We start from the raw sequence: 24,629 nt of genomic DNA, 5'->3' as shown, positions 1-24,629 counted from the left end.
TCTCACATCCCTCTCCTGCCACCATGTCCAGTGCTTGATGCCCTGAAGAACCAAACAGCATCTGAAGAGAGACAAAGCAATATCACCAGCTGGAAGACATAAAGACCAACAAAATAAAGAGGAGAGTGAAGTGGGGGGATGTCTGGAAAATAAGAACTGTTTATTTATCATAAATACAGATCAGCTAGGTGTGCAGTTTATGCCACAGACTCTCCAGAAAGCCAGACAGTAGAAAGCTGCCTCCCAGTTACTTCCCTTTTACCACAGGACCATGATGAATTCACTTATCCAGCAGCTCAGTGATCTTTGCTGCCATGGGATTGCACTGACATGTTCCACCAACAGTATCTGTGTCTGCCAAAGCTGTCTCCATGCCAGCAAACTCCTCCTGCCTGGTCAGACCTGGAGGTTTCTTAACTAATTAATTGATTTTTCCAGTGCTTGTTCAGAGCACAAAGGTGAGCAGGGATTTTGTGGATAGGGGGGTGTATTCACAGACCTAACTGGGAATCTTGCTGCCAACATCTGTTTTGAGAAAGGCCATTTTTAGAAACAGTATGAAATGAGGCTCTTCGGGCTCATGTCAGAAATTTGGGCACATTATTTAAGCAACAACCTCTGGATTTTGTCCCCACTAAGAGCACTGCACTTTGAACAAGCTGATGATGTGGCATCTGATAATTACAGGTGGCTCCTCCCCGTCAGGGAGGGCTGGATGTCCCCAGCACTGTCCCTGCCCTCTGCCCAGGAACCTGTGCTGGACAGTGCCTGCAAGCAGCTTCTGAGAATGGCTGTGCCTGAGGCAAGAGATCAGCACAGAGTTCATCCTTCAGTCCTTCGGGCTCAGTTCCTCTCCAGGATTCTGGTGAGGAGTTCGTTCAGCCGGTTCACCATTGGCCTGGGATCCTCATTCAGCCCTGCTGCAATCATGGCATTCTCATAAATCTGAAAAAGAGAAGAAAGCACTAAATAAGCACCAGAGCAACTTTCCAGAGGGAGGAAGGGAATGTCCCTCCCAGGACCTGCATGCTGAAACCAAGAATGTTTTCTAGGGCACCTGCTAGGAAAACATCGACCACAAGTCCCAGAAATACCCAGGGGCCACAGAAGGATGTGACTGCTGCCCACTGTAATGGTTCACCCTGTTCTCTGCCATGCACGGTCTGCAAGCTGGTTCTAGGAAGGATGGTGCTGCTTTTGGAGAAGGTCTGGCTCTTACCTGGTCGAGCAACATCTGGGCCAGATCAGGCTGACTGTCCTTCAGCTCGCTGAGCTTCTTAATCAGAGCATGCCTGTAAGGGAGAGATTAACACTGAGACTTGCTGATTTAGGACACAGTGAGAAATTTATTTCCAAAATGAGCAGCTAAGTCACAGTGGGTCACCAAAGTCAACTTCCCTGCTCCTGTTCTGGGGCTTCTCTTTTCTCTCCTGTCTGTCCCTACAAACCCCATGGTCCCCAGAGGGCTGCACACTGTGTGTGGGGGGGCTCACATTGAAGGTGCCACGCAGCCTCACAGATTAAGGCTCTGTGGCACTGACTGCACTTAATGGGGAGGACTCTGCTAATCGGCAGCCTTACGCTGCCTCCTCTCTGCCTCCACCTCTGAGAGGCTCTGTGTCCCAGGCCTAGGGCTGGCGCTGTCCCCCTTACCCTGTGTTGATCTCCAGGGTGGGCTGCAGGAGCTGGGCTCGCTCCTCCTGGGTCTTGGCCAGCTGCTGCATGCGCAGGAAGTGGCGGGCGGCGCCCATCTCCAGCACGGTGATCATGGCAGGGTGCGTGTCCAGCCGCGTGGTCACCTGGGGCACAAGCACCGGTCAGGGCTGCCATGGACAATGCACGTCCAGAGTGCAAAAAGGTCACCCGAGGCTTGCAAGATCCCCATCCTGCCTTGCCCCAAATGACAGAGGCCTGCAGTAAAACTGGCAGCCCTCAGCACATAGCTACCATTCAAGCAAACGCTCTGGGAGAGAGACTTGAGAAAGCTTTCACAAATCAAACAGAAGCGAAGGATGACAAACTTGCGAAAACCCTTGATGTCCTCAACTCAACACTTCAGCAGAACAATATGAGACATTGCAAAATGAGACTTCCAAAAGACTGTTATCAATGAGGAAAGCCTGGACATGTGGGGAAAGTCTGAGGATTTGCAGTCTCCTCAGCACAGGTCCACACCAAGCCTCCACATGATTCATTCCCATCCCACAGGAGCTGCCTAGACCAGCAGGAAAGATGGGGGCCCAAATGGCCCCACAGTCCACAGGCAGTGGGCTGCAGCTGGACCCAAAGCATTCCTTTCCAATACACCTTTCTAGTCCACAAGCAAGGAAAGTCACCAGCCTGTTCTGGCAACCTGAGCATCGACTGCAATATGGGCTTTGCTCAGTACACAAGGAGATGTGGTTCTTCTGCTGCCGCACTGACCATCCAATGACAAATGCCAGCATCCACACCACGTACACACAGGAGGCACAGAGAAGAATGCCTTCCCACAGGGTCCCAGCAGTTCCCCATCCACCTGTCATCTTTCTTCCCCTGGATTGTTACGTACTCAGTTACCCAGACACAGAATACCCACCTTCACCCCAGTGACTCGAGAGCCTAAGGCATTCCTCATCCAGGCCATCAGATCCTCAGCCTCCTTCTCTGTCAGACGTTCTCCAGCTGGCAGAGAAAGAGGGCACATCTGAGTGTGCATCTATAGTGTGCAATGGACAATGAGCTAAGTTTTCACTCTTCCATTTCACACTTTCGTTTATCAGTTCTCTTGTGGGAATGCAGCACCGCTCAGACACACCTCCATATCCTCATCCCAGACTGTGCCATACCTGGAGAGGGCAGGCTCATGCCTTGCCAGGGGCTGCCTGCCTCTGTCTGGGCACCAGATGTATGCATGGGGTAGAAATAAAATCATGGCAATTCCACACATGACATTCCATTTAACTTTGATCATGTGAGATGAATCCAGTCTGCAAAAACTCTAAGCTGCCTCAGACCATGAGAATGGGAGGGTGGAAGGCTCTTGCTCGGGAGCAGCAAGAGCAGGGGAGGAAGGTGTCCCCTCACTGCTTGCTCAGAGTAGCAGGGCAGTGCGCAGCAGGAGGGGACAGGGGAGCCTCACGGTACCTGGGCGGCTCTCCTCAAACTTCTCTTCCTTATAGTGATCAACAACAATGTCTGTCTCCACAGAGATCAGCTTCTTCTTGTCAAACTCCCGGAGGTGCAAGAGTGTCAGCTCATCAAACTGCTCATAGCAGAACAGCACCTGTGCCAACAAAGGGACAACAACACGTTGTTTGGGATGTAAAAGCATTCCCTCCTTCCCAAGGCAGCTCCCTACCAAACAGCAGGAACATCACACAGGAAACCCACAGGTTCAACCGCACAGTGACTGTCACTGGACTGTCACTCAGGGCCTGACAGGAAAGCAAACCCTTGGAAGGATTTGTTGCCATGGGTGGCAGGTCTGCAGCTGAGCAAGTCCTGCTGCCCAGGGAAAGTGAGAACCAGCACTGACTCCAGTCCTGAGAGGGCCACCTGTCCACAGAGGACAACTGTAACACAATTACAGCCCTGCACAGCAGCTCCCAGGCTCCTGCTCTGGGCTCCAGCAAAGGCAGGAAACAGATATAAGAACCAAGTGTCAGTACAAGTACTAAATCACAGAATATGCTGAGTTGTAGGGGACCCATCAGGATCATTGTCCCAACCCTTGTCCCTGTGCAGCGCACCCCAACAATCCCTGTGCCTGAGAGCATTGTCCAAATGCTTCTTGAACTCAGACAGGCTTGGTGCTGTGAGCACTTCCCTGGGGAGCCTGTCCCAGTGCCTAACGTCCCTGGGTGAAAACTCTGTCCTGATACCCAACCTAAACCTCCCAGCTGAGCTCCAGCCATTCCCTTGGGTCCTGCCACGGGTCATGAGAATGAAGAGAATGACACCTGCCCCTCTGCTGGCCCTTGTGAGGATGTTGAAGACCACAGTGAGGTCTCCCCTCAGTCTCCTTTTCTCCAGCTGAACAGACCAAGTGCCCCCAGCTGCTCCTCATATGGCTTCTCCTCCATGCCCTTCACCACTCTCATGGCCCTCCTTTGGATACTCCTAAGAACTGAATGGTTTTTTGTTAACGTTGCGGTTAAGAGCATGTGACAGGTCCCTCCTCATGCCACAGAGCAGAAGCCGAGGGGGCCAGGCAAAGGCAGCGTGCTGGCAGGGCTCTATCACAGGCCTCGCCGCCCTGCTCAGCTCTCAGAGCCAGCCCCAGCCACTGCTGCAGCAGCTCAGGGTGTTCCCCTGGCTATGGCACCACTGCTCACCCACCTCCATGTCCTTCTTCTTCATGGCCTCGAAGTAGGGCGAGTGCTCGGCCAGGTGCCGGTTGGGGGCACACAGGTAGTAGATGTTCCTGCTGCCGGCCTTCATGCGCGAGCCGTAGTCGCTCAGGCTGGTCAGCTGCCCCGCGGGCAGCGCCGACGACTCGTAACGCAGCAGCTTTGCTATGTCCTCCTGCAAGAAACGTGCTCCTGTGAGCCCAGCTGGGTCACTGAGCTCCACCCGACCCCTCCCAGCCCCAAGGATTCCTGTGCCTCTTGGGAGCCCTACAAAATGGCTCAGGGGATTCTGAATCCCTCCTTTCCTGCTCCAGATATTAAAGAGACAGAAAAGTGACCTAAAGAGGATGTAGGTCAAGCTCTCCTGGAATGGGAATCAGGCAGAAGACAACAGGAGGGAAGGCCCATCTTTATTGCCTGTTGTAGTTGACATTGCACCAGGGAGGGGTGACAACAGTGTGGGTACAGAGACTCTGCGGGGTCTCAAAATAAATGGGAAGCAGCACCAGTCAGAAAGAGTGAAAGTTTAGGCACTAGAGAATCCACAGGTCTTGGTAGACCCAGGAACACAAGTTCTGGGTGTGCAAGTTCCATGGGATGTAGCAGTCTCCCTCATCCCAGCTCACGGTAATCTTTCCCATCAGCTGCAATGTTTCAAGACTCATGGTACCTTGACGTCCTGCTCTGCTATCGTGACAATCCCCTCTCTCATGAATACCCCGTACTCCTCAAAGAATTTGGCATATTTCTCAGGGTCCTTCTTGCTCTGGTCAATGAAGAACTTGATCAACCTCTTCTGCAAAACATCACGGAGCTTCCTGCAGGAGGAACGAGCCTTTTTTAAGACAGCTGCTAGAGCCAGACAAGAAAATTTAGGTGAACATCTCTCTGTGCAGGGTTGTAGTAAGTCCACTGTCCCCTTTCCCTCATGGCTTGACATCTTTTCCTTGTATCTCAGTCCAGAGATACTCTTGCTTACCTGATCAGGGCACTCTCCTGCAGAAGCTCCCTGCTGAGATTCAGGGGTATATCCTCACTGTCCACAACACCTGGAACACAAAGCAACCCTTGAACAGTGATGCAAACACAAGTGTCAGGTTCAGGAGAGCAGCCCTTGCCTCGTCCCTGTGGAAGCCATCATTCACAACCTGCTCTTCCTGGTCCCACACCCACCTCTAAGGAAGCGCAGCCACTTAGGCAGGATGTCTGCAGCTTTGGTTTGGATGAGGATTTTGCGACTGTAGAGGGCAACGCTGGAGCCCATTTCCCTGCTGATGTCAAACATGGATGGCTTCTGCAGGAAAAGAGACAGGAGGTAACAGCGGCACTGCGCAGGGTGCCCACATCACACTGTGGTCTACCCAATGAGAGCTGAAGTCTTGGCTCTCTTCCCTAGGGACCTACCAAGCCATCCCCCTGCTCCTGTCGTGGCTCAGTATCCCAACTACCCTGCGGCACCCAGCCCACTGCAGAGATTCCTCCCTGCAGCCATATCTGCCTCCCTTCCCTAGGGAGCTCTGCCATTCTCCCCTTTCAGAGCAGCTGGGCAGGTGTCCCACGTTCCAGCACAGCGCACGTACTTGCTCGGGCACGTAGAAGATGCTGCGGATGTTGAGGGGAGCGTCGGTCTTGTAGTGCAGGACGTAGCGGGGCTTGTCGTAAGCCTGCGCTATGAAGCGGTAAAACTCCTCGTGCTGCCACTCGCCGATGTCCTTGGGCTCCAGCATCCACAGAGCCTGTGCAGGAGCAGGGAGAATAGTTCCCATCAGCTCTGTGGCCTCCAGGATGCCAGAGCAGGGAAACAGAACCTTTCAAACAGACTCTTCTGCACAGCCTGGGAGCGAGACGTGGCTCAGGCCACATCGATAAACAAACTACTGCCCCTCATCTGGCCTCGGGCCAGCCCTCAGAGGTAACTCTTGCCCTGCAACATATATAGGGCAGCTTTGTCCAGCCCAAAAGCAAAAGGGATTTGGCTAACCTCCTTTGCCTCGCACTTGCCAATGGCCATCCTGGGCAGATCCCACAGCTCAACTGACTGGCAGTGCTGGTTAAGTTCTCAAGGCCTAACCAGCAAGCAAAGGAAAAGCAAAAGTTTTAGTGAGCCTTTTGCAACCAACCTGCCTCTCTGATGGAGGTCACTGTCTCAGCTAGCTAAGAGCTTGTGAAGCAGCTCCTGTACTGCTTTCTGCTGATTTGTTCAGCAGCTTGGCAGCTGCTTTGTGAACCACTGCAGGGTCACTGCTCCAGCACTGTTTCCCACATGAACACATGCCATGAACTCTAGCTTCCACCTGCTGCTGTTCTAACTCCCCCAGTGCTTTCTGAGGCACTCAGCCCACGCTCACAGCACGTTTCAGTTTCCAGTACCTGAGCAAAGGACTTGCACCCAGCAAAGATGTGGGACTCAATGCAGAACTGTGTGTTTCCAGCTGGGTGGAGCCCATCTCAGTCACTGCCTCTCTTTGCCACTCCAGCCCAAACGAGTGACAGGAGCGATTTCTGGGGACAACACCAACATCCAGCCCACCCTCAGAGCCCAAGGGTTTTGGGTCCCTGGCAGCCCTGAAATCCTTAATGATTCCTCTGCCTCAGAGGCTTGTTCCACAGGTGGCTCCCCCTCATTTCCAGCACACACAAGTGTCCCGGAGGGTTTGCAGGATCACAGGTAGGATTATGGACTCACTGGGAGCTAAGGTGTTCTACAGAAGCTGTGTTAGGGAAAGTGCTGCATTCTCAGGAGCTCACTTGTAGCAGCTAACTGTTATCCCAGTTAGACCAGAGAAGCCCCCAGCTCCATGCTGTGAGCATTCAGGAGCTCATTGAGGAGAAACCCCACCAGGGAACCAGCTGTGGCTCTGTTTGCAGTGAACTGATGCTGATGTGTGGAAAAACACAAAGCCAAGATCCTGGGTAAAGAAAAGGCATTAAATGGGAGCATAATGAGAATCAAGCTGTTGCTGTAACCCAAGGGAAAACAGACTTTCTGATAAGAAGATAAAAGTCCATGACTCTATTTAGGGCATTTCACCCCTTGCTCTACTACTGCTCTTCTCCAGGGAGCCTGTTCTATTGATTGTCAGGCAGAGAGAGCAAACAGCTGTCTAAAGCTATTTCTGGTTTTGTAATTTAAGGGGCACAGCTAGAAAGCCTTTGGAACAGAAACACTATTATGCAGGAATCCAAATAAATAATCAGTGACTAATAACACCGATTACAGAACCTTAGATAAATTAACATGGTAAAATGTTTAAACACAGTCTTGAAAGTCTGTGCAGTCAGTGCCACATTCCAGGAAACAAAAAAGCCACACACATGCTCTCTATCTGCTCTCTAGGTGAGAAAGCTTTAAACAGTCAGAAGAGGAGATCCTGGAGGAAAATGATTCATAGATTTCAGTTTTAAAGATAATTAATTTCTCCCAAGTGATGCCTGCAATTGGGCCAAGAACATCTGAGTAAAATAGATCTGGCTGCAGTATAATGCCAGTGGTCAGAAAATGCCAGCATCAAGCAGTGCTCAGCTAGGAGCTGGGAATAAATCAGGCTGTGAGCTGCTGAAAAACCCCAAGCACTCCCTGGCAGTGGCTATTCCATGTAAAGGACAGAAAGAACTGCAGTGAGAGGTGTCAGCACACCAGCAATATGAGCAATACCTACAGCACTAACACGTCACATGGCTTGAACAGAATAAGCATTATAAAGCACTGAAATAATAATTCAGGACAAGGGAAGATACAGATCTTGCTGATCTCCAAGACTTTTCCACAATAAGTGCAAAGAAGCTGTTGCAGGTATGACTTCAGCTGGATTGTCTCCTTTTGTTCTAATTAAATCATCAGTGCAAGATCTGTGATATCCTGGACAACCCTCCCCTGGTCCAGGGACAGCTTTATGCTGTTTCCTGTCTCCAGTGGAGCATTACAGTGGCTCATCTCCATGAGTGACCTGCCTGTGGCCTCCACCTCACCTGTAATGTGTTAATTCTTCTCCCATTGAGGTACAGGGGGAAGCTGATGAAGTTGCTGTATTTTGTCACCACCTCTGGAATGGAAAGAAGACACAGAAGGGTCACCTTTGTGGAAACAACACAGCAGGAATTCCCTCAGTAACAGCAGGTGAAAGGAGTTGCAGGAGAGGAAAAACCCTGTAAATTCACCTCCCATCTGTGAGCACCAACAGAATTCACAGAGCCCCAGGGACAACAGATTCCCCTCCTCTACTCACCCTTGACTCGGTCTTCATTTGCAAACTCTTTGCAGTCTTCTTTGAGGTGTATAATAATCTTAGTCCCAGTTCTGACCCCAGATGCTTCTGCAATCTCAAACATCCCTGAACTAGGATTAGAAACAAACACTGTGTCAGTTTGTGCCTCAGGAACACTCATGATAGCACAGAGAAATCGTTTTTTCAACTAAGAGGACACACAACACACACTTCAAGGCCAAGAGGAAAAGGCAAAAAAGTCTTGAATGCTCCTTATGCCTCTGAGAAGCCCCAAATGCCATGTGGCTGTTTTCCCCACACACCCAGGACACACTGCTCTGCAAAGACACTAGCTACTGAAAACCCAAACCAGTCTGGTGTCTCAGTTTTCTCAAGAATTTAAATAATGTAGTACATTCTTTATTCGGAGGAAATTTTAAGGGGATGCTGAGCTTGTCACCCTCGGAAGCTCCAATTCCAACACGTCCAGCAGCCCACAGCTTTGCCATCACGGATGTTTGCAACTTCAAGCAAAAAGGAAAGGATGAGCACACAGCTGTGACCCACGGGGAGATGTGCCTGCAGACCCAGTGCTGCACGAGCTCTGCTCTCTGTGGGTGCCTCGAGCCAAACCTCGGAGGATGATTGGAGCAAGGAGGTTCAGTTTGTCCCTGTGCTGTGGGCCCCCTGAGCTGCAGGGATGGAAAGAAGAGGCAGGTACTCTGTCCACAGCATGCCTGCTCTGACAAACCAAGTCTGCCCTTGCAGTTTCCACGCTGGCACATTTGGCCATGCTTTGCTCCTGTGTATAACTAGAGCAGGACCTAAACCAGCCAGCCAGGTCCTGAAAGAACAAACAAGCCCTGTCTTTGCAGGGCTTTCAGGCCATGCCTGGTCTGGACACAGTCTCCCATGCTGCCACCCCACCCTGCAGCCTCACCCATCAGATGACCAGTGGTAGCCCGGGCTGCCTGGCTCTGCTGACTGTGAGAACACCTCCACTTTATCAGCCACCATGAAGGCTGAATAGAAACCCACTCCAAACTGGCCGATGATTTTACTGCTGGCTTCAGCTTGGCTCTGCAGAGCTTCTAGAAAAGCCTGCAGGAACAAAGGAGACACAAACCAGCACACAGTGACTTCAGGTATTGCTGGAGGTTGTGATCAATCCCCAGCTGGGCTCCTCAGGCACTGCAGCCTGGCAGCCCAGCACCCTCAGCCCATGCTCCTGCATCAGTGCTCTGAGGAAGGTTCCCAAGGAAAAAGGTTTCTCCACAGGGACTGCACCTCTGTGCAGAGCAGTAAAAAGAAAACAAGCAAGAGCTCGGTCATCAGGAACAGGAAACCTTAAAACGGTGCTTCCAGAGATGAAAACAAAAATCAGGTACACACGTACAACACCTTGCTGTGGGGACGGAGCTGCTGCTCCCCTGGACACGGGGTAAATGCCAAGTGGGTGGGTGCCCCTCTGTAAGGATGGCTGGGCAGGAGGGTGTTTGGAGTGAGGGCAGTGGGTGCAGCAGTGCTACACACAGGGCCCGTCAGCACTGCCTGGGCTCCCTGGGCCTCCCGCAGCACAGCAGGGACCATTGAAAGCCAGAAGATTCCACAGGCAGGTTTCACCTTCCAAGAGAGGTGTAATTTCACAGCTGGGCTGAGGGCCAAGGGACAAAACAGAATGAAAAATTACTGGGAGAACAAAAGTGGTTGTAACTGGAGAAGAGTTTTCTAAGGGAGGGAGAAGGGTCCTCATCCCATGTTACCTTTGAGCCTGATCGAGCAATGGTACCAAGGTTAGAAACCAGCTCCTCCTGGGTCATCCCAATACCCGTGTCCTGAAAAGAACCAGCAATTGCAGCTGAAATATCAGCAGGGAATCATTGCTCCAGCAAACAGCACCCAAGCAACTTCTGCCTCCCAACTCCCACTCTCTCCTTCCCCTCTGAGTAGTAAATCCAACAGCAGACTTCCAGCTGTGACTGCATCTGCCCATGGGCAGGAACACAGACTCAGAGGGCACAGAGCTCCAGGGGCTGCCACAGCTGCCTACAAACCACCAGAAAGCTCAGAGACTCCGGCCATTTCTCAAGGAAAGACAAAACCATGCCAGGACAGGCTGGATTCTACATCCCTCTAAAAAGCACAGGATGGCAGTGCAGGAAAGAGATGTCAACCCAGCCACGGCCCCACAGTGCCAGATGTCACGCACAGAGACACCCTCCATTCCTGAACTGGTCTGAGGGGGAGTTGAGGAGCAGAGAGAAGCAGCTTGTTTGCAATCTGCAGATGTGGAACACTGGGAATCAGCAGCAGAGCAGCAAATCCCTGACTCTCAGGTAATGCAGACCCTTGTCTGCAAGCACCCCATGAACTGATCTCCATCTGCTCTGCCTCTCCCTCCTTCCTCTCCCCCTCACCCCGTGCTCCACGGTGTGAGCACGAAGCTGTCAGTGTCCAGGAGAGCTGGCTACTGCATTCCCATGGGAACAGCCTGATCCCAGCCAAAATACAATGCACCAGCTACACTTTGTGATGCTCTGCCCAAGCTTCAGAGGCACACAGCTCCTTGTCATCCCTGGGTTATTCCAGAATTGCACTGCTGCATGCAGATAAACATCTCCCTGCAGCTCACACATCTCAGGCAGCAGAGCCTGCAGCAGCACCACCCAGAAAAGGCTGCAGCAAGTCTCAAACCTGGCTGCAACTTCAATTTGCATGGCACCCCAAGGCAACAAAGGTCACAGCAAACCCCAGCTAGAGATGGCCACCCTCTCACACAGGGCCCCAGCAGAAATCTTTCCCTTTCTGTTGTCCAATGTGTTTTCAGACTTGCTCCACACACATTTTCCACAGGAGCAAAGGGCAGCCTACTGCCTTCAGGATGCCACTTGCAGGAAAAAAGTGCCATTCCCCCTCCCAAATTCCAGCAGCTTCTCTACCTGACAAGCATCCCAAGAACCCATTGTTACATGTTCTCTGAGCCACTCTCTGAGGTCAAAAGTAGCCAAGTGAGATGTGATTCTCATTCCCATGAGGGATTCAGCTCTACCTCAGTACCTGTGAGCATTGTTATCGCAGCTGACAGCACCTGGCATGTCCAGAGTGGGCTCACACATCCCCAGTGCCTTAGTAGGGTGGGATTTGGTTTGCAGGGTCAGCAAAATCAGCTGCAACAGAGCTGGCAGCTGCTAGGTGGCTCGGAGGTGAGGTGCCAGAGTGACCTCTGCCACCCATGGAGCATTTACTGGGCTTGTTTCTACCAAAGTAAGGTAATGGCAGTATGGATTTCTTAATGCAGTGTTTAACTGCACCGAAGGACTGAACTCTTCAGCTTGTGAGGTGCCATGTGGGTAAGACATTTTCCTGCCCCCCCACAAGTCAGGGCACAGCAATCCCTTTCCCTTGGTTAAATACAGTAAGGCCAGTCAGCCCTCCTGGCTGAGAGCAGGGATGATGCCCAGTACGATCTCAACAGCGAGAGATCAAAAGCCAAGCAAAACAAACAGCGTATGGCAAAGTCTCAGGAATCTGACATGGTCCCTTCCCCCAGGGAAGAAAAAGCCAGAAAGAACAGCTTTCAGCATCTGGTTCAGTTTTTCTTCATGCCAGACCCTGAACAGAACTCTGATCCACTTCTATTTATAGCACAGCATGTCATTCCCAAATTCCAGCGTGTTAAAAAAAATACATCCTCACCCCATTAATTTATTGGCTATTGAATTCCTAATGCCCTGCCAAACTTACTGCAGAATGCTTAATGACAATTCCTGGAGACTGCTTTGATGAGGGTGAATCTCATGAACAAAGAAAGCAGCGCTCAGACAGCCGGGATGCTGACAGGGAGAGCAGAAAGTGAAGATCCTGGCAAAGCAGACATTCTCTACTGCAGGAAAACACCTGGGTGGATTAGGATGAAGGCTCCATCACGATTCAAGCCACCCTTGCCATGTCCACATTTCCTGCAGCTGCCCTTTGGCTCCCTTCACCACATGGAGCTGCTCGGGGGAATGGGAGTAACGCGGCAGCAGAGGAGAGATGGGAGCTGGGCTCTGCAGAGCAGGAACTCTGCAGCCATGGGAAGCAGCTGAACCTGCCCGTGAGCAGCCCACCTCAGGCTGGGCCCACACAAGTGCTGGCAGCTCCAGCTCCATGAAATCCAAGGAAGCAGCTGGTGGAACTTCTCCTGCCCTTCTCACACCGCTCCGTGCTGCACCAGCTGCTGCCTGGCTGCTGAGCATCTTCACCAGGAACCACCATGGCACCACCCAACCCCTGCAAACTCCTACACACTCCTACACACCACCATCCAGCCTTTGCTCCACCCACAGCACCACAACGTCTCTTCCCCTGCACACAGTTCTAGCCCTCCCTTCAGCCTGCAAGAAAAGCTTTATCAGGCTGACCACAGCCACAGGAGAGCTATTTGTAGCAGCACAAAGCAAACTGTATGTGGGGCTTCTCAAATTACAAAATGTGAGGGATATGCTCAGAGTTCCATGTGCCAAGTGTTTCTCTACAGCTTGGAGAGACCAAGACACAGAGTTCAGTGCGCTGACCCTTCGTTAGCTGAATGCCAGTTCCAGAAGACCTGCTGTCACCCAGCAGAACCACTACCTCCTCACCTGGCTGAATTTCTCCTCCGGTACTTCTCAGAGTGCAGAGTAAAAATCCTCCCCCAAACCATCCCCTATAAGAGACAACAAGGAGGCTGTAGACCTTCAGACTATGAAGGGCTAGTGGCCACAAGTTTTGAACTAAACTCAGTAACATTTACCCCAAAGACACATCAGCTGAACTTTGTTTCTAGCCCCTTTTTATGTGTGGACACCTCCAAGGTACCAAAGCTGCTGCTGACCTGCACCTTTGTGCCTTCTGAGCCCTTTATTCTAACCCTGTGGTGGGGGTGCTGCATGTTTGCAGAGACCTGCTGTGTAAGATTAGTTTAGTTTTGCTCATTACCTGAGTCCAATTTAAAGTATTGCAGAGCTTCCTTGCACCTAACAGCCCATTAGGCAGCCATTACCTGCTGCCTCTGCCGTGACTGCATGGGAAGGAATGCTCCCAGTTAGAGGTACCTGGTTGAACTAGTGTGCCTTTCACTTTGCTTTGTTAAAAAACAAACACTTGAAACATTTATTTCAGTGTAAAACCTCAACGGGGCATCAGAAGAACACTGACTATATTACAAAGACATGCTGCTTTCACCAGTTGATAAGGTAATAAAATCCCAAAATGTCTGATTAGCAAATGTGCCCACTGTTATTTCAATACCTTGATTAAAGACTTGAAATTCACAAGACCAGGACAGCAGCTGCACTAGACAAAGTTCTGGTTTAGAATCATTAAAGCATCTGCAGCAGCAGCAACCAGCAGATGAAAAGCCAGAATAAAACTGATGCCTGTGAACACGAGGTAATCTTGGCCTAGTGCATGGAAGTTGTCCAAAACAGAGAGCCTGAGCTTTCCTTTGCAAAACCACAGGCTCGGCCTCCACCCATCCAGGTCTAAATACCCACTGTCCAGAAAAGTACTGCCTTTCATCCACTCTGAATTTCCCATTCTTATACAGGATTTGCTCTTATTCTGCTGCAAAGAGAACTAAAAGATTGTGCACTTCCTTCCTTGGGCCACAGGTTATTTGAGATGTGTTTATATTTCTGGGTCCTGGGCTTATTTGTTAAAGATGATGCAACCACTGGAAGCTGCAGCCCGTCCCTGCAATCTGTGGCACATTTCTGCAGGTTTAATTGCACCTAAGACTTGCTAAAGTACAGCCAGATTTACCCCTCTATCTCCACCTGTCCATCTCCTGCTTCCCCAAGTCCAAGTGACACACAGATGCTGCAGTGCAGGTCACTCTCTCTGCTGCAGCCTTGTCCCACAGGGGAGAGGGACCTGCTCTCCACCTGCCCCAAGCTTTGTGGGACATGAGGGTGCATCTGCACTGACCTGCTGCAGCCCAAAGAGCCCAATCCTCACTGGAGCCCCAGCACAGCCCAGTCCCTGTTCCAGGCTGTTTGTAACTGGTGAGGCAGGAGAGATCTGCTCAGCGATACAGGGAGCTGTTGCAGGGAGGAGTGGTGTTTGCAGTCATTTTAACTCCTCCCAACACAGCAAACTGGTGATTTTGTGGCTTCACAGACACCGATTTTGGATGACGGCAACAGAGAGATGAAAGCCCAACAGAGGGAACTGAGCAGCCCAAGCTCTGGCAGAGCCACACTGCTCCCCCGTGCTGGAACAGCAAGCACACTCCCTCCCCCAGCAGAAGCAGCCATCAGCTCTGTAAACATTTCAAACCATTTCCTCTAAACTGTCCTAGCCCTAAATTAAGCCTCAGCGAGGAGCAGGGCTGCAGCCCTGAGCTCACACATCAGCACCAGGCACAGCAGAACTGCACAGCTCCAACACCACCACAGCACAGCCAAGCGCCTGTCACCTGCCTGTTACCTCGTGCAGCTGCTGAAGGTGAGCTCTGTGCTCACTGAGCCTTGGGGTCTGTAAGAGGCTCTCTGTTCCCACCTCAAAGGGTCCAAAATCACATTGGTAAAGCTTCAGCACGGGGAACTGCAGAGCTCTGCAGAGCTGTTCTCACTGGAAACACACCCCTCACATTTTCAAATGGATTTTCTTAACCACTCTGACCTTGCAGGCTGTGGCTGCTACAGATGGAGCTGTCCTAGAAACATGAGGCAGTTTTCAAAGGGATGCAGGAAATGGTGGAATTTGCTAAAACAACAGGACTTTGGTGAAGGAAGCGAGGTGGTGGAATTCAGTCAACACGTCCCTCTTAGCAGATACTACACTGCAATGCTCAGGTGGAATATCTCTGGATGAGGACATCCATCAGAATTCTGAGTCTTGCTGTGCTTATGACGGGAATTCAGTGCTGGCAGAGAACAAGGAGAACTGCAGTCACTGAAGAGAGATGAGTGCAGTCCTATACCAGATCTACATAATCCCCCAGCAATGTGCCTGTAATGGCCACCACACCTTACAGACCTGCCTCTTCTCAGCTCAATGAGATGCAAAGAGATGCTACAGGGCTTGGAAGAGGAGGGGAGAGATTCAGCAGATCCAGAGGCACAGAGCAGCATGAAGATCTGAGAAGGATCCAGGGGTCAGAGTGAGACATTGAGACCTTTCTAGGAATAAAAAAGGGGTGACTGTTGCTACAGGTCATGTATAAGGGACCTGCTGCCTCTTTTTTGGAAGGTCCTAGTAGGTACAGAAACAAAACAGTGGCAAAGGGAAGATCCATCTCTGCCTCAATCACTGCAGAAAGCTTTCTTTTACCTTTGCATTCCTGAAAGGCAGAGAAATGTTCTGAATGATGCTCGTTCACAGTAATCATTATATGCAGTTTGCTTCTTCAGGAAGTTATAAATAACCCCCTGACTGGAGGTAAGGAGCTTTGGGCACTCTGGAGAAGGCAAAGCTATTAAAGAGATTGGAGCAGCGCTGTTCTCAGTGCTCCCCACAGCCCAGGACTGCTGCAGTTAAAAGCTTCCTAGTTAAGACTCATTTAATGGCATTAGAGAGGCACTGGCAGCCAGGCAGGGGGTTATAAAAAGCCCAATCCCTAACCTATCTAACTGGGATGGCATCAGAGGCACCCTGCAAGGTGGGCAAGCAGCTCTCCAACCAAACTGCCAAACAACGGGAGAGCTTCCACAGGGTCAGGGCAGGAGAGGTAACAATGTCTTGATGGAGTCGGATGCTTTGTGTCCACTACAATCACAAAAGGGAAACATGAAAGGCAGGAATGACCCCCTGCCTGGGGCTAAGCGAGGGCTCCTTAAGCAATTGGTGTTACACAGGAGTCAGAAACCTGCAACAGTGTGACAGGAACAGCAAAGCCCCTGCACCATGGTTTGAGAATCTCTGCTTGGCGATTGTGTTGCCCACTGACAAGCATTAACTTCCCCATGGCAACTGCAGCACTTGCTCTGCAGAGGAACAGAAATATAAAATAACTGTGCAGCCTCCAACAGCCCTCTGTGCTTTTGTCCCACGTGAAAAATATCAGTCTGTGTGCAGTGTCTGTGCCACATCTCCCCTGGACCTGCCATGGTCACTCAGGGCTGCCTGCTTCATCCTCCTCCTTCTCTGCTCTCCTAGGAATGCCCACAGCCACACTCATGGCCGACACAGCTCCACAAGGAAAATGACAGTTTGCCTTCTGAACATTAGGAACTCTGCCAAGAGAACACCAAAACTGAGGCTCAGCCTTCCCCCCTGGACAAGAGCCACAAGCAAGATCCAAGTACAGAGAGAAGGCTCAGCTCCATGTCCCTCCCCACGCTGAGGCCCACAGGTGACTGCTCTTACAAACTCAGGCAGCATTTTGTCACCAGCAGGGACAACCAAAACCCGGGCACAGGTGAGTGCTGTGGACTGCCCAAATCCAGAGTCCCAATTGTGCCTGAGGGCAGAACCTCAGCAGAAGCTGGACTCAGCCTGTCCTGGAGCAGGAAGAGAGAGAGACAGGCAGGAATGGGAAGTTCTCACAACCCTAGCACTTATTTTCCCTCTCACCCAGGAAAGAAAGAAGGTCTACAAGCAACCTCAGACTTAAGGAGGTGCATGAAAACCTCCCCAAAGGTCAGGAGAAAACCAGATTCACAATTTACCCACTAGTGAGAAACTCACACAACCTGGGAAGCACGCTAGGCAAGGGTACGGGGAGAAAAGCCACCAGTACTTCCCAGTAGGGAAAGAAGGAGCAGCAAATTTTCCTATGGCTACAAGTGGGGAGCAGATAGCATTGCTGGTTTCTCATCAAATCCCGAGGTTACAGCCTCCTGAACCAGAGCCCAGCTGAGGACAGCGTATTTGGACAGGCTTGGGGACTGTGCTGCCGCTCAGCTTCCAGTGACTCTCCACAGGACAAAGGCCAGCGATGAGAGCAGCAGGGAATAACACCCTGCAGCTACCAGAGGGAACTACCTGGATGGTGATGGTTCCCTTTCCACTGTCTGTCTGCAGGTGGATCTCCAGCTCTGGCAGGGCCTTCCCTTCTGTCATCAGGCGGTGCCGCAGCTTCTCCAGCGCATCGCTGCCGTTGGAGATCAGCTCCCGGATGAACACCTGGGGACGAGACACAGCCCGACCCTGCAGCCTGGCCCTGCCCCCTGCGCAGCCCTCCCACAGGCCTGGGAGCTCAATGGCCCCCACAAACTAATTCCCAGCTCCCCAGACTGTGCTTCCCCATTATCTGCCAGGAGAACAGTTGGTCCAAACTCCGTGTGAAACTGCAGAGGCTCAAGGCTCAGAGTCACTTGGCTATACCTACAAATTGTTTCAAAAAGACATTTTCAAGGTGTCTTAAAAAACATCATTCAAGAAAGTCTGACATGGATGCTCAGGACTCACTGGGAACTGAACGGTTATTCTCCCAGCTCAACCATTTTGGAGGTATTCCTTGACAGAGACAGGGCTTTGCCAACAGAAAATCCCCCAACAAGTTGAGGGTGTCTTACCTCTTTCTCTGAGTACAGGGAACGGGCAACAATGTCCAGCAGTTTCTTTGTTTCAGCCTGGAACTCATGTTTAGAGGCTGCACCTGGAATAAAGGTTAGGGTTGGGGTTGTTCAGCTTGGAGAAGAGAAAGCTCAGGGAGCACTTGGAGCCCCTTCCAGTGCCTGAAGGGGTGCAAGGAGAGCTGGAGAGAGACTTTGGACAAGGGTGTGAAGTGACAGGACAAGGGGGAATGGCTTTACACTGCCAGAGGGCAGGCTTAGATGGGATATTGGGAAGAAATTCTTCCCTGTGAAGGTGCTGAGGACCTGGCACCGGGTGCTTAGAGCAGCTGTGGCTGCCCCTGCATCCCTGGAAGTGTCCAAGGCCAGGCTGGATGAACACATCTGTACAGCCACCCCTGCAGGTAGGGAGCTGTGCCCAGGAAGAGAAACCTCCTCAGAAAAAACTAAAGCTACAAAACATCTCAGCTGAAAGACCATCCTTGGCCTTTTAAAAATAGCAAGAGGCATTAGAGAACGCCTTTCTCCTGCAAGAGGCATTAGAAAACTCTGGGAAATACACAGGGAAAAGCCACAAGTCCCACATCACCTCTGCCATGCCCTGCTGGTGAGGACGTACATCCCCCCGGGATGGGGTGAAGCTGGAGTGTGGGCACTCAGCACATCAACCCCACCAGGGACTTCACAGCCTGGCAGTCTCAAAAGTAGCTCCAGGAAAACCACAGAGGCCCAGAGTTCAGATGCTATTTCTGTGCTGGAATAACTCATTGCTCAGACTGCTTTAGAGCACCTGCCCCTGAAGCTGTGCAAAGCCATTCAGTCTAGCTAAAGGGCTGACACCAGGACTCTCATCACACCTCCACGACCCACAGCAATGACCTGGGCAGGCACAGCTTGCTTCTGGGACAGAAAATACTCTTCAGCCCATTCCAGTGTCAGTGGAGCCTCCACACACACACACATGACCATCAACTGCCCAGCCAAGCCCTTGGATGCAGGCTTGATGTCCTCGTTTCTCAGTAAAGGCCATGCTGACCTCCACACCCAGATTTTGGGAGGTGATGGTGCAACACAAATAGAAAGGATGTGGTGAGCAGTACCTGCACTTCCTCCCGAGGCAGCAGCACTGCTGAGGAGGGCTCACCCGCACCACACCTTGACCCAGGAGCACCCCAAGAGCATCTCCACGAGACACGTGTGCCAGGCCCACCTTTCACGTTCTCTGTGTTGCTGATGATGGTGTGCAGGGGCTCCTCCTCCTTGCTCTCTGCTGTCTGTGTGCTGTACATCCTGACAGCAGCAATGCTGGAGGCAGGAACGTTGTGCTGGAGGCTCCAGCGGGGGAGAATTTGTCTTTGCAGACATGCTGCTCCTTTTGCTAAAGACACAAATGAAGACATTTCAATACACATCGCAAGTCCAGTACCAACAGGAGCACTCCTCAGAGGTCCCACCTAGGTAATCCCATGGGAGTTACACTGTCTGAACAGCTCCCTCACAATCCAACACCCACCATTCCTTTCCAGAATTGCCTTCACTGCATAAAAAGGGCAAGCTACTACTTTGGCTCTTCTGAATTAAAATTTTATCCAGGAGATGACAATTAGCAGCTTTCCCATTGAATTAACCACTCAGGAAGAGGCAGTCTGCAGCATTCACTACTGTTTCCTGGCTAAGCTGAAGACAACTCTCACATCACTGCCTGTGAAAATACAAATTGGCAACAAATATTTGGCTTTTGACTGTCCAAGCACAGGGATTACACCTCCCAGCAAAGCGGGGTCCAGGGCAAGCAGCGCATGCAGCAGCAGCAAGGCCACCAGTCACAAAATAGTGGGGAAAGTGAGACCAGTCAGGAAATGGCACAAACCCCCTTAAGGTCAGGGATTCCCAATTCTCCTCCTTTCATTATGCCCAGGTGAACCCAGCAGTTTTCTCTCTGTTGGGGGATGAATCAAAGCCAAACCTGGTCACAAAAAGACCGTGGCAGCACCGCAGACCTCTGTCCAAAGCCTGTTCCTTGGAGTGATTTCTGAATTGCTGGGAGAATGCCAGAGCCAGATCCCAGAGGGTGCAGACCTGACCCTGCAGCTGCCCTGGGGAAGGCAGCATCTTGGCCTCCCCCAGTGCTACAATGAACATAACAGGCTGGATGATCTGGAAGTAGAGGAGGCACCAGGACAGCTTGGGCAGAGCCAGGAGAACATGGATAAGCAGCACAAGTGGCTGGAAGCAGTGGCAAGCTCAGGTTTCCCTTACAGCTCACTCTGTGCCTGTCGGCTGTTTCATCCAGCAAGGGAAGGAGGCAAACCCTACACCTGACGTTCTCAAGGGATCCTTTCTTCAGATGACTGGGTACAGAAACAGCCAAAGACTGAACCAAACCCCATTAGCACAGTGAGAGTCCCAAAGCACATCTGTGACCTCCTCAGAAACAGCTTCCAAGGCCATTCCCTGCCCTCCAGGCCAGCTGACATGCTGAGGGAGCTCAGTCCCTCCTGAACCTTCCTCCACCTTGCCACAGCCCTGGAGTGAACTCTGCATTCCAGCCTTTTCACCAACATCCCTCATCCTCGAGCTCAGGCTCACTTCACAAGCGCTCTGCAAACCCCCTGCCCCCCACAGCAGGTCCTACAGTCAGTGTGGTCATCAAGAACAGGTCTTGCTGCTCCAGACCATCATGCTGGGCTCTCACTTGCTCCAGATCAGGTGAACATGAACCCCTGAGCTTTAGCAGCACTTCTGTCTCCTGCACCTCATCCTCAAGAGCTGACAGAGGAGGCTGTCAGTCCTCGTTCTTCCTCCTCCTCCTCCTCACAGAAAGCTTTGAATTAAGATCCACTTCTCCAGCCAGAAGCTTGAATGACTCCCCAGTCATTCTGCCCTTAAAGAAAAGAGCCCACAAATAGTTCTAAATGCATCTGAACACCTCCCACACACATCACTGTGCTCTCTGCGTCACAAACAGCTCTGCTGCATTATCTCAGGACACCTTCTGCAACCTCCATTCCACTGCCTGGGAAAGTGGCAAACAACCCTGGCTGAGGTGGCGAGCAGCAGAGCACTCACTGAACAGCCCCTCAAGCTTCAGAGGGAAAGGGCCTGCAGCTCAGGTTTATATATATTTTATTTAGGTATTTATGTATTTTATACTAATTTTATGCTGGGTGCTGTAGGATACTGCATTGTACATAAGCACACACACAGACACACACACAGATCTCCCAAACAGCAGAAATAAAAGAGAATTTTGCTCCCTCTCTGACTCCAGGATCCAAAAAAGACACAGATCAGCAGCAGCTTAAAAACCCTAAGTTCACTTCTATCATCAGACGTCCAGGCAGCCAAACCCCAGAGCCCCCATACAGGTCACTCCCCAGCCCATGATCAGCAGCTGACTCTAGAAACTACAGCTACTTATAATTTTATTTCTGGCTATTTCTAATTGTTGATGTATTCACATTTTTTTGCCTCCCTACCTCCAAAGCACGATAACAAATCACCGCCCATCAATTCGGAAGTTACTGTCAGATTTGTGCAATGTTTGGTCTCATCATCCTTAATTAGCAGCCTGTCCCATGCCAGGGAGACACAGCTCATTAAACACAAGCTGCAACACCTTCAGCCCATTTGCCTCTTGAGAGTCCTTGCCTGGAGCAAGGGAGCAGAAAAGGCTCCTGGCTATTCTGGGTCTGAAACCACAATGATCAGCACACAAGAGCTGCTGAGAAGCACCTGCTGAGGTAACAGGTTATGAGCTACTCATAACGAACCTCAGAAACAAATTCCTAAGCCCAGGCAACAAAGAAGGAATGGCTCTTGCCTAAGATGTGCACTGTGATGTGTTGGGGCAAATCAGGGCTTTTGACAGTGAGTTAATCAAATGTTGGGCTTTACCACAGCCCGCAGCCCTTCCTGTTCCCATCGCCGCACCGTGAGGGTGGAGAGACCCACAGTGCACCCCAAATTCCTCTCTGTGATCCCAAGTGATCCCAGCGTGCCACAGACCTGCCTCACACACTCACAGCAAAGCCCTCAGGGGCTCCTTTCAATCCAGACACCTCAGTGATCCCCCGGCCAGCCCCCCAGGAAACACAGCCCAGCCTCTTCTGGACAAACCCCTGCAGGGAGCAGAGCCCAGCACCAGGCAGAGCTTTAGGGTGGGAAACCCTGCACAAAGCGGTGTGTGGCTCCAAACAAAAGAGAAGAATTTGGGTCAGCAGGAGCCCGGGGAAGCTGGTGCAGGAAAAAGCTCCAGCAATTCACACTCCCAGCTCAGATCTCCTTACACAAAGGGCTCCCGAGCTGGGCACCAGATCCCCGAGAATGTGGGGAGAAGAGATTCCCTGCCTGACCCACTCACACCAGCACACCTCCTGAAAAGCTCTGCACCAGCTCCAGCCTCTGAAACGGTGAGAGCAAACACTGCCAGCCCTGCCCGCCGAGGGAAGGGAGGGCTGTCCCTGCAGCCCGGACCTACCCAAAGGGGAATCCTGCCCCTCCCTCTTCATCCCCACCCCACACAGCTCCTGCTCACTGCTTTTTCCCTGAGGGGCTGAATGACAGGTTAAGGGATAAAACTTGGGCTCTGCTGGAGTATGTCCAACCCACCAGAGGCAGCAGCTTTGTTCCCAGACATGGATGCTAACAAGCCTCTGGGGATTTCTGTGGAGGAAGAGCTGGATTGCCCAGAAACACCCAAGTGGCACTCCATGACACAATAAATCTGACAACCCGACCCTGAAAGTGGCCCTATTTGTCACACAATTTCCCCTGTCACATTTTCTCTTCATAACCTGCAGGGAAACCACAGACCACACCAACAACAGCAGATCTGTCAGTTAGGGGCCACACAAGAGATAAGGAAACACAGCACGGGCTGCTGGCAGCCAGGACACTCCTCACCATGCTTCGGTTAATGGCAGCTCACAGGCACGTCTCCAGCCTGCAAGGGCCTTCATAAGGGAGCACATCCCATAACTGAGGCCTCAGAGTTTGGATTTTCTTGGCACTCACTCCTGTCAGCTGTCTGAGGTGAAACTTCAAGTGCACCCCTGGCAAACGCAAACCCTTCAGGCTCATCTGTAGAGTCCCCTGGTACTGACTGGCCAGAGAACAGCAACTCTGCTGCCTTCTGCTCTCATGCAGGTACTGGGCTGTGCACCCTGTGTGAGCTGGGACATGCACCAGGACATGAGACAGGATGAGAATATGCTGTGCAGCCTGTATGAGCCAGCAGCTACCTCTGGATGTCCTGCACACCTTATAAAGGCCAGGAGATGAACCAGGACATAAACAGGGACATGTTACATACCCCCTACACGAGCCAGGGCATGAACCTCACCATGCCGCACGATCTGAGCATGCTGTACACCCTGTGTGTGGCAGGACATGGTCCCGGAGCCGCTGAGCGCGCTCCCTGCCCGACACGAGCCCGCGCAATTCCCGGCACAGCCCCAGAGTCACTCGCTCCTCCCCCGGCAGGAGCGCTGGGCGTCCTCGGGTCAGTTCGCCGGGCGCTGTGCGCGCTGCTCCCGCTCTGCCGGGCCGCCGCCCGCGGCCGGCACCAGCCGAGAGCGACGGGGCGCTGCCCGTGGGACACGGACCCTCCGCACCTCCAGAGGACGCACAAGGCCGAGCGCAACTGCGGGCAGGCGCGGCCGTCCGGGCCGAGCCGTGGAGGTCCGGCCGCCCCCTGAGCCCGGGGGCCCGCGCCCCTCGCGCCGCCCGTCCCCCCTCACCTGCGGGCGGGCGCAGCCGGGGCGCGGGCCCGGAGCGCCGCAGGGCCGCGAGGAGACACCGCCCGCCCCGCGCCGCCGCCATGCCCGCGCTGCCCTCCCGCGGCGCGCCGCGATGACGTCACGGGGCGGGGGCGCGCCGAGTCCCCCGCGCGCGGGCTGTGCTTGACGCGCGCGCGGTGACGTCAGGCTGCCCCTCGGCCCGCGCGCGCTGCTCCCCTCAGGGTCCGCCCGGGTCCCCTCACGGCCCCGGCCGAGCGTCAGGGGACACCGGGGCTCGCTCCCCTCACGGCCCCGAACGAGCGTCAGGGGACACCGGGGCTCGCTCCCCTCACGGCCCCGGCCGAGCGTCAGGGGACACCGGGGCTCGCTCCCCTCACGGCTCGGGCCGGGTCCCCTCACGGCACGGGCTCTGTCCCCTCAGGGCCCCGCCTGGGTCCCCTCACGGGGGCCTTTCCAGGGCTCTGCCTGGAGGTCGGACGCCAAGCCCAGGACGCCGTTGCCAAACCGCTCCTGTTGTGATGGTTAAAATCCTGTTCGTGTTTCTGAGGACTTGCTAGGAAAGGAGTCAGGCCCAGGTTACAAACGCACCCGGCTCTCCCTGTGAAGACACCCCCCGATGTCTCCCAGTGAGCGGCCTCGGGAGCGCATTCCCCGGGACGGGCTGCGGCCGGAGCTCGGTGATCGCAGCTGGCGGAGCTCAGCGCGCCGTGGCTCTCCCCGTTTCCAGGGGGCTGAGGGCCGAGGAAAGGCTGCGCCAGGCTGGGAGCAGCCCTCAGGAAGCCCCTACGTGCTACACCTTGGCCGGGCAGCCTGCTCGACTCTGGGCCAATTGCTTAACATTCCATTTTTCCCTTTCTCTCGAACTCCTCA

General features: G+C 52.7%; 1 protein-coding gene across 1 annotated transcript; it reads right to left on the bottom strand.

The window, feature by feature from the left end:
• Positions 1–131: 131 nt before the first annotated feature.
• On the bottom strand, positions 132–23,913 carry TRAP1 (TNF receptor associated protein 1). Its single transcript, XM_038151577.1, has 18 exons — positions 23,760–23,913; positions 19,229–19,396; positions 18,019–18,101; positions 17,486–17,626; positions 10,300–10,371; positions 9,477–9,637; positions 8,558–8,667; positions 8,301–8,374; positions 5,912–6,067; positions 5,505–5,625; positions 5,311–5,380; positions 5,002–5,149; positions 4,321–4,506; positions 3,127–3,265; positions 2,579–2,664; positions 1,654–1,799; positions 1,220–1,292; positions 132–945 (listed from the first exon to the last, which is right to left on the bottom strand). The coding sequence occupies exons 1-18, from the start codon at positions 23,839–23,841 to the stop codon at positions 844–846; spliced, it is 2,118 nt and encodes a 705-aa protein (XP_038007505.1). The 5' UTR covers positions 23,842–23,913; the 3' UTR covers positions 132–843.
• Positions 23,914–24,629: the final 716 nt, after the last annotated feature.

Source organism: Motacilla alba, chromosome 14, assembly GCF_015832195.1.
Source record: "Motacilla alba alba isolate MOTALB_02 chromosome 14, Motacilla_alba_V1.0_pri, whole genome shotgun sequence".
In the NCBI taxonomy this organism is placed as follows: Eukaryota; Metazoa; Chordata; class Aves; order Passeriformes; family Motacillidae; genus Motacilla; species Motacilla alba.
The sequence above is the reverse complement of the archived record's forward strand: the minus strand, read 5'-3'. Positions and strand labels throughout refer to the sequence as shown.